This window comes from Panthera onca, chromosome B3, assembly GCF_046562875.1.
Source record: "Panthera onca isolate mPanOnc1 chromosome B3, mPanOnc1 haplotype 2, whole genome shotgun sequence".
In the NCBI taxonomy this organism is placed as follows: domain Eukaryota; kingdom Metazoa; phylum Chordata; class Mammalia; order Carnivora; family Felidae; genus Panthera; species Panthera onca.
Window position 1 is genome coordinate 145,462,059 of NC_138344.1, and position 9,365 is coordinate 145,471,423.

General features: G+C 66.9%; 1 protein-coding gene across 1 annotated transcript; it reads left to right on the forward strand.

Annotated features, from left to right (window-relative positions):
- Nucleotides 1-5,305: 5,305 nt before the first annotated feature.
- On the forward strand, nt 5,306-9,032 carry ZBTB42 (zinc finger and BTB domain containing 42). The gene has a single exon (XM_060620950.3). It carries the CDS (start codon nt 5,321-5,323, stop codon nt 6,809-6,811), a length of 1,491 nt encoding a protein of 496 aa, XP_060476933.2. The 5' UTR covers nt 5,306-5,320; the 3' UTR covers nt 6,812-9,032.
- Nucleotides 9,033-9,365: the final 333 nt, after the last annotated feature.

Here is a 9,365-nt window from a genome sequence, read left to right on the forward strand (position 1 = left end):
TGGTGGGGGTCAGCTTTGAGGGGTCCTGGAGGGCAGGCTGGAAGGCAGACAGGAGAAGGAAGGCTAGGGAGACAGGGGTCATCGATCCCTGTGCCGAAGGACTCCCTTGGCCCCGGGCAGGGCCCTCCATTTCTGGAGAGGGGGCTCACTAGGGCCTTGACCGGAATGCAGACAGACACTGACGGCTTGGCTACAGAAGCAGGCGGGAGACTTCTCAGGGCCACAGAGGGAGACCACGGCGCCAGGGACCTGTGGAGGGGCATCCACCTGGCGGGAGCCGCCTGCCCTGAGCCGGACACAGACACCCAGAGTGGGGGGCTGGGTGGGGGTCAGACTCCAGAGAAGGGCTGTCACAGCAGAGCGGCCCCGGGCCCTCCCTGCTGTCCCAATCAATGGGTCCTAGGCTCCCACAGTCCACTGGGGACTCCCCCCACCCCCGACCCCGCCCACCTGCAGATTCCTGGGATACTGCAGAGGACTTCCAACCCCTGACCCCTCCCTGGGCCCTGTGCTCAGCTAGAGCCACAAGTTTCTCCAACAGCTGCCCCTCCCCCCATCCCGAGGTCTCCAAGTTGATAGGAATCCTTTGGCAAAAGGGAGACTCTAGTGAGCTACCCTCCTGGAGTTGGTATGTATTTTGTGGGGGAGGGGGGCATTTTTGTTCTTCATCCAGGGTCAGGGTTCAGCCTGGGAGGTTTTACCTGGGTCAGAGGCAGGTGCAGCCCAGCCGAACGTCCAGCAAAGCGTCTACACCCAAAACGGGGGGCTCCTGCCGGACTTCTTGGGGCTGAGGCAGAGACTTATACTCCTCAGGGAAGGACTGTCCCTGATCAGGGGATACTCGAACCTCGGGGAGATGACTGCCGGACCCTGGCCTCTCCCCGCTGCCCCTGTGCCCCTCTCCCCAACCCAGCCCAGCACTCCGGCTCTCACTGAAAACCCCCAGGTGGGGCCTTGCCTCCAGGGGGCCGAGTGAGAGGCCTGGACCAGTCTTCCATGCTTCTGGGACCCTGGGACCCGACAGCTGTCCTGAGGGTCACCCCCGGATGTCCCCCGTCTGTCCATCCCGTACCTTGCAAACCTTCCCTCTGGGCCCCTGGGCCCCTCTGGGACTGTGCCACCTGCCCACTGCTCTCCCAGGAAGGGGGTCCGCGCCCACCCCCATCTTGGGCTGGCAGTGCTACGGAGAAGGCCGAGGACAAGAAGAGAGCGGGGTGGGTGGGGTCAGGCAGCCCCTGGGGGTCTGGGAGGGCGCCCTCTCGTGGAAGATGTGGTGGCTCCCCAAGCCTGTCTGGAGCCCGATGGCCATTTGAGTAAAGGCGTCTCGGCCGGGAGGCTGCGTCCCGGTGGTCCAAAACCCGCTGCCGTATTGGCCCCCCGCCCATCTCCAGGAGGCCTCCCTCCCTGCTCTGCACGGAGCTCTGGGGCCCGCCGAGGGCCCGAGACCTGTGTGAGCCCCAAGCAAGCCCCACTCAGGCAGCACCCAGTCCCGGCTGCAGGCGGGGCCCTCCCCCGGAGGAAGGCGGAGCTGCTGCCCCCAAGAAGCCCCCTGTGCGGCCCAGTTAGATGAAGACCCAGTCCTGTCAGCCAGCCCTGGCCCGTGCTGGGGCCCCTGGGGAGCCCCTCGCCAGATGTTCCCCACAAAAACTGCTGTGGCAGCCCCGAGGACGAGGACGGTGGCGGCCTGCCGCCTTTGGAGCTCAGGGGCCTCGGGCCCCGTCACCTTCTGCTGCCGCCAGCCATCCGGCAGGACTCGCGCCCCGGCTGCCCAGTCTCAGCAGCAGCTGTAGGGCGGGGCCTGAGGGTGGCTCCCAGGCCAGGTGGCCCCCCGGCCAGCTGCATCCAGGGGTCTCCGCCTGCCGTGGCCTCCTGTCATCCCTGTGCACGAGACCTCGCCAGGCCGGAGAGGGGATCCGAGGGCTGGGGTGGCCAGCCGGGGCAGCCTCTCCTGGGAGTCGGGGGTGGGACAGGAGGACCTGAGTCAGACCTTCCCACCCAAGAGGTACGGGGGAGGGGGCCTGCGCTCCCTCACAGAGGGGACACCCCGTCTTCCGTGGCTCATCCCTACCTGGGCTGGCCTCCCCGGCTCCCATAGGCAGTGTCCCAACCTGCTTCGGCCTCTCTCTACACCCACAGCCTCTGTCAGGGCCCCAAGGAGCGCTTTGTCCCCACAGCCTGGCAGGGCAGGGCAGGGCACCCTGCCGGCCCCGGGGCCTCCCTCGGGCCTGGCTGGGGAGCTGTCCGCAGCAGGACGGCCAGCCCTGCCTCCGTGGCCTCAGGGGCCAGACCTGGGGAAGCAACGCGGGACAGGTAGGCGCCACGGAGCACTCAGGATTCGGTTGGACATTCCTCAAAGCCACCGCGTGCATTCAAGAGACATTTACTGAACCCCCTGTGTCGGGCCCAGCCAACTTCCTGGCCTCGTGAGGTAGTGTGGTCACATGACATGGGGAGCACTCTGGAGAAGGCTAAGGCCCAGAAAGGAGAAGATGGCCTGGGCGAGCTCTTAGCCGGGGTGCTCAGGGGAGACCACTCTCGGGGGGGGGGGGGGGGGCGGGGGTTAGGCAGAGACAAGTGGGGGAGGAGCCGGGGAAGAAGGGCTCTGGGAGGGGAGGTCTTGCTGTGGGCCTGGCGGTTAGGTGAGACTCCACACTGCAGATGACAGTGTTAAGGCTCAAGGAGGTGAATGGCTGTGCCCGAGGTTGGCGGGGGGCAGGCGGTAGGCTGTAAGCCCAAGACCCCAGGGGCAGTCCTGTCCGGGTTCTCTCTGACCTGCCTTGAATTCCCTTCCTCCTGGGGGGGCCTGGGCTGGGGGTGCCAGGAGGAGGGGGGCGTGCTTGAGGAGGGGCCCCCAGAGTGGATGGAGCTTGGGAGCCAGGGGCAGTCTCCGTGGCTGAGTACAGGGTGAGCTCAGGGTTCCAAGGTTTCCAAGGGTTCCAAAGGGTTGCAAGGGTTCCAAACCTTGCCCGGTTTGGGGAATAAAAATAAAAATCCAGTCAGATTTGAGTTGCAAATGAATAAGGAATAAGTTTTTAGTATAGAAATGTGGCTCCTGGGTGGCTCAGTCGGTTGAGCGTCCGACTTCGGCTCAGGTCATGATCTCACGGTTCGTGGGTTTGAGCCCCACATCATCGGGCTCTGTGCTGACAGCTCGGGGCCCGAAGCCTGCTGTGGATTCTGTGTCTCCCTCTGTCAAGGCCGCTTCCCCGCTCATGCTCTCTCTCTGTCTCAAAAATAAATAACACATTAAATTTTTTTAAAAATAAATAAAAATGTGGCTTTCCTGGGGCGCCTGGGTAGGTTAAGCGTCTGACTCTTGATCTCAGCTCAGGTCATGATCTCACAGTTTGTGAGTTCCAGCCCCGAGTTGGGCTCAGCACTGATGGCACACAGCCTGCTTGGGTTCTCTCTCTCCTTCTCTCTGCCCCTCCCCTGCTTGCGTGTCTCTCTCAACTTAAAAATAAATAAACTTGAAAAAAAAATGTGGCCTTCCTTCCCACAGGCTTTAGATACCAGCTGTGCTGGCCTAGTCCTCAGGTCTCCAACATAAGGACTTGAATAGGACCCCCCTGGGGGCTACTCACTCGCATCTCACAGGCCTCTGGCGACTGGTGCTGGAGGTCCCTTCCTTTGTAGTCCAGCCCCTCCCCAGCAGCCCCCCCCCCCCCCATCAGGCCCCTGGTTGAGACTCCTCCTCCCCAGCCCCACCTCCACTCCTGGGCAGCCGGCAGTGCCGGTGGGAATTCAGGAGACTGTTCGGTTCGAATCCTGGTTCAGGGACTTAATGCCTGCTGTGTGGCCCTGGGCCCCTTACCTAAAAACCTCCCCCATCAAGCGGGTGTAATAATATGAGTGCCCAAGTAACGGGTTCCTGTGAAGGTGAGCCAAGCAGTGGTCAGTGCCTCAACCCTGCTCAGTTAAGGGCAGCCCCTTTAGACCATTGCCCCAGGGAGACTCCCAGCCAACAGTACCCCCACCCCCGCCCCTGGGGCCCCAACGGCTCCAAAATCATCGCTTTCTATTTCTTTTTAACTTATTTTTAATTTGTATTTATTTTTGAGACAGAGACAGCGCGTGCATGGGGGAGGAGGAGGGGCAGAGAGCGAGGGAGACACAGAATCCCAAGCAGGCTCCAGGCTCCTAGCAGACAGCTCTAACGCGGGGCTCGAACTCACAAGTTGTGAGATCATGACCTGAGCCAAAGTCGGAGGCTTTAACCCACCAAGCCTCCCAGGCGCCCGCATCGCTCTGTTGCACTCAGGCTACTTCCGTCTCCCAGCAGCCCCTCCGGCTCTTGCACCGGGCCCCCAGGATGCCAACTCCTCCCCTCCACAGGGTCTCCCCGTCCCTAAACACTTTTCCTCTGGACTCTGGGGCGCCTGGGCCTCCCTCCCTCCGACGAGGCGTTTGTGGCCCTATCCACCGTGTCTGCGGAGGCGCGCCCTGTCCGTGAGGCTCTGGGACACCCAGCTCGGGACTCCGGGCCCCCAGCACGGGTTGTACCGAGCTCCGCTGAGCGGGTGGGACCCCCCCCGCCTCCCCCCGCCCACCCCCCCCCCCCCCCCGTCCCAGACTCCGCGGTCAACAAGGTTCTGCTTGAGTGTTTGGAAGAGGGTACCAGCCAAATTCACTGCAACCTCAGAAAGAGGCTTTCCACGAAGAAGGGGTGTCATCTTTTCAAAATTTACGACCCCCTCCGTGTGTCCCCTGCTTCGTCCCAGGGCCAGCGCCCCGCGAGGTGCGCCCTCGGGTGACAGCCCCACGCGGGGCCGGAGGGGATCCGGTCTTCGGAAGGGGTTCCTCAGCCGAGGGGCGCAGTGGGGACCCCACCGTGGGGGGGGGGGGGAGAGGATTGGGGACACGGAGGCGTAGGCGGCAAATATCGCGAGAGAGCCCCCTCCCCCGCCGCGCCCCTCATCCCCTCCCACCCCGGTGCCCCAGCTGGCGGCGCGCCGGGGGCCCGGCTGGGCGAGGCGGGGCGGGCGGGGAAGGGGCGGCGAGGGTGACCTCAGCGGTTCCGCCGCTCCGGGAAGTCGCCTCGGCCCGCCCCCTCCAGCCCCCGCCCCGAGTTTCGCTCTCTCCGGGGCGGGGCGACGGCGGCCGCTGCCTGGCCGGCCAAGTTGGAGCGCGCCCCGCCCGGCGCCCTCCCCGCCGGGGCACGCCGCCCGGAGCCCCGCGCACCGGGGCCGCACCGGGGAGGGCGCGCGGCGCGGGCGGCGGCCGGAGAGCGGCGCGGGGCGGCGGAGGTGAGCGCGGGGGGCGGGCGCCGGCTCCGCCCGCCCCGCCCGCCGGCCCGCTCCCCACGGCCGCGCTGCCATAAATGGGGCCCGCGGCGGCGGCGGCGGCGGCGGCGGCGGCGGCGGCGGAGGGCCGGGCGGCGGGCGGGGACGCGGGCGTCGGGGGACGCGGCGCCCCGCGGAGAAGTTCGGGGGCGGCCCGGCCGGGACGCGCGCAGGTTCGCGCCCCGAGACCCGCCCCGCGGCCGGCGGCTTCTGTTTTACTCGCGGGCGAGCCGGTCCCGCCCGGGGCAGGTGCGGGGGCGCGCGGGGGCGCCCCGTCTGCGCCCACGGAGGCCGGCGGCCGCATGGAGTTCCCGGAGCACGGCGCGCGGCTGCTGGGCCGCCTGCGGCAGCAGCGGGAGCAGGGCTTCCTGTGCGACTGCACCGTGCTGGTGGGCGCCGCGCGCTTCCCGGCCCACCGCGCCGTGCTGGCCGCCTGCAGCGTCTACTTCCATCTCTTCTACAGGGACCGGCCCGCGGGCGGCCGCGACGCCGTGCGGCTCAACGGCGACGTGGTCACGGCGCCCGCCTTCGGCCGCCTGCTGGACTTCATGTACGGGGGCCGCCTGGACCTGCGCAGCCTGCCGGTGGAGGACGTGCTGGCCGCCGCCAGCTACCTGCACATGTACGACGTCGTCAAGGTCTGCAAGGGCAGGCTGAGGGACAGGGGCCGCGCGCTGCCCCGGGGGCCCCCCGCCGCCCGGGCAGAGCCGCTCGGCCCGCCGCCGCGCACCCAGCCCGCCCGGGCCCCGGAGAAGGCCGGGCCGCCCCGCTCCGGGCTCCGCGCGCTCCCCCCGCGAGCCCCGGGGCCCCCTCCCTGGCAGGCCCCAGGAGACGCCGAGCGGGCCCTGGACCTGTCGCTGAAGCCGGGCCGCAGGCGGGAGCCAGCGCACGCACCGCGTGTCCTTCACACAGCCCCCCGCGTCCAGACGCAACAAGGCGCGCAGCCACCAGTGCGGGACTCGCGGGACTCGCCGTCGGAACGGGACGGCGGCGCCCACGGCCCCCCGCAGCCACCCTGCGCCCCTGCAGCCGAGCCGTCGGCGGGAGGCCGGGAGCCGGAGCCGGAGCCGGAGCCGGAGCCGGAGCCGGACGCGGAGCTGGGGGCCCGCGGGGACGAGCTGGGCCCCGGCGCGCGCCCGTGCGTGTGCCCGCTGTGCGGCAAGCTGTTCCCCGGGGCCCACGTGCTGCAGCTGCACCTGAGCGCCCACTTCCGGGAGCGGGACGGAGGCCGGGCGCGCCTCTCGCCCGACGGCACGGTGCCCACCTGCCCGCTCTGCGGGAAGACCTTCTCGTGCACGTACACGCTGAAGAGGCACGAGCGGACCCACTCGGGCGAGAAGCCCTACACGTGCGCGCAGTGCGGCAAGAGCTTCCAGTACTCGCACAACCTGAGCCGCCACGCGGTGGTGCACACGCGCGAGAAGCCGCACGCCTGCCGCTGGTGCGAGCGCCGCTTCACGCAGTCGGGGGACCTCTACCGCCACGTCCGAAAATTCCACTGTGGGCTGGTCAAGTCCCTGCTGGTGTGACTCGTGTTTGTGCGGCGCGAGGGGGTGGGGGTGGGCTGGAAAAGGGAGGGGAGGGACCTCCCGGCTGGGACACTGGGATGGAGCTGCGACGGGGTTGGGGGGAGCCCCGGGGGTCAGAGCTCCCCGCGGTGGAAGACCACTGCTGCCCCTGGCGGGGACCTCAGACTGGGGGTGACTCAGGGTGGCTTGGGCAGCCCTCTTCCACGCCCGGCCCCTGCTCCCTTCCTCCGACTCCCGTCTGCCCCCAGCCCGTGCCCTGATCTTAAACACTGTCTTGCCCTCCTTTCCCCTCCAGCCAGTGTCTCCTTTGCCCCGACCTCCGGCCCAGGCTCCTTGGCTCCAGGAGGCACGTGTGTCCCCCTCCAAGGGCTCTCCTGAGCACCCGCGCTGGCGCGCTGGCAGAGCGTGTCCCAAAAAGGGACTGTCAGCGTGTCCCAAAGCGCGTCAGAAGCTGTCAGCGTGTCCCAAAAAGGGCACTTGGACGGAACAGGCCGCCCCGGCGGGTGGCAGTAGGAGCTTCTTCGGGAGGCCCCGGGCACAGGGAGCGCGGGCAGGGGAAATCAGGGTTCTGCAGAACCTGCCAGAAGCTGAGTGGCTCCGGGGTTCCAGGTGCCGGGGTGGGAGGTGGGTCCCCCAGAGCTCGTGATCCCGACCACACGGGAACTCCGGCGGAGGGAGGGAATCGGAACTTGGAAAGGATTCTCTTTAGACGCAGAAGGAGCCTCCCTGAGGCTGCCAGCTGTCTTCCCGTGGGCGATGGGCCGTGCTCTTCCCTGCCTGAGCACAGGGTCCAGGGTGCCTCTGCGCATCCCTCGGGTGGGGCCGGGAAGGGCCTGGGAAGGGAGCCGCCCACCGGCGTGGCCGCAGGTTGCCCCTGGGCTGCTGTGGGCCTCGCCCTGAGGTCACTGCCTGCTCAGGGTCTCCCTGGAGCTGCCGGTCATTTCCAGAGCCGTGATCTGGGGGCCCGAAGCTGCTCTCTCTGATCGGGGGCAATGTTTGCAGGCCTTCCCTTCCCTCCAGTGGGGCCTGGGCGAAAGTTCCATCGGACAGAGAGGGCACGGGGTGGGGGGGCAAGCCCCTGATGGGCTGGGGTCACAGCCCCCACTGTCGTCCACAGCTCCTAGAATGGGCAGACCTCTGAGTGTGCGTTTGGAGGGGTCACCACCCCGCCTAGCCCGCCTACTCACTCAGCAAATCTTGCTGCCGGAATGTCCTCGCTGACGGCAAGGAGAGAGGCCAGAGGGAGGCCTGCCACAGCTCCCGGGGGCCCTGCAGGTGGCAGACCCCCGGGACTCCAGGTTCCCACTGACTGGAGGCACTGAGGACAGAGTCCAGCCAAGTTTAAGTTATTCTCCCGTCTCCTGGCAACACTTGATGTCCTATTTATTCATCTGTCTGGTCTGGAGTGACATGACCGGTGACCTTCGCAGCAGGTGGACCGAAGGGGCCGTCTCCCCCCACAGGCTCCCGGCTCTCCTGGTGTGTGTGCCGCCCACCGTGCAGTGCGGGGGGGCCCCCTCCCCATTGGTGCTTGGGGTTCAGAGGCCCTGGACTGGCTGCAGACTGAGAGAGAGCTGGGGGAAGGGGAAGGGGACCCCCTGCTTGTGGGTATCCCGGAAGGGCTGGTGGTACCTCACACTCAATGTCCTGTACCGAGTCAGGGTTCCGTGTGTGTGTGTGTGTGTGTGTGTGTGTGTGTGTGTGTGTGTCTGTGTCCCCAAGCCACGCCCACAGCCCAGTGGGCAGCAGGGAGAATGGGTTCTCCCCAGGGGTTTCCACGGGGAAGAAACTGACTTTCCTCCCCTGAGTTCTCAACACTGGATTCATCGTCTTCTGCAAACAGTTACTGTGAAGTTAATGTAAAGAGAGGTGGTGAGTTTATTTGTTAACCAACGCGGTTCCGACGAAATCTCTATATATTTAATGCCCTGATTGTGTGGGAACGTGTATTAGAGGCGCGAGCAGGTGCACTTCGAGGGGAGCCTGCCGGGTGGGGTCCTCGCAGGCTGGTCCAGCCTCCTCCTCACGGCCTCGTGCTGCTCTGCCCCTGGGGTGACGGCTCCCGGTGACCCAGAGGACAGTTGTTTGTGCTTAGCGTCTGGCGGGAGGTTTCCTTTGCAGGCACGCGCCTGCCACGACAGTCTGGAAACCGGCGCTGTCTTCCTGTGTTCACATGATCGTCTTGATGATGACCGTGGTAATAAAGTCCGCCCCAGGTGGAGATGGGCAGGATTATTCCTGGGGACCGGGGTGTGTGCGTCTCCGGGTGTGTGTGTGAGGTGTGGGCGCTGCTGGTCTGGGTGGGGGGGGGTAGGGAGGGCCCCGGTGGGCAGCGGCCACTCTGGGGGGCCCTGTCTCAGGTGGCATCACCTGCTGTGCCCCGTTGGGGGCGTGGGCCAGGGCAGGGCTGTGGATGGGTCGCCTCCACTGCTCTGAGTGAGGGGAACAGGATGCAGCCTGGGACCCGGTCAGAGGCCTCAAACTTCTTCGGGGGGAGGGGGTGTCAAAGGGGGCCCCTGCTGGGCAGCCACAGGCCCTGGAGCTTGGGTCTGAA

Coding starts and splice junctions, on each gene's coding strand:
- ZBTB42 (XM_060620950.3), top strand. CDS start 5,321: ATGGGGCCCGCGGCGGCGGCGGCGGCGGCGGCGGCGGCGGCGGCGGAG.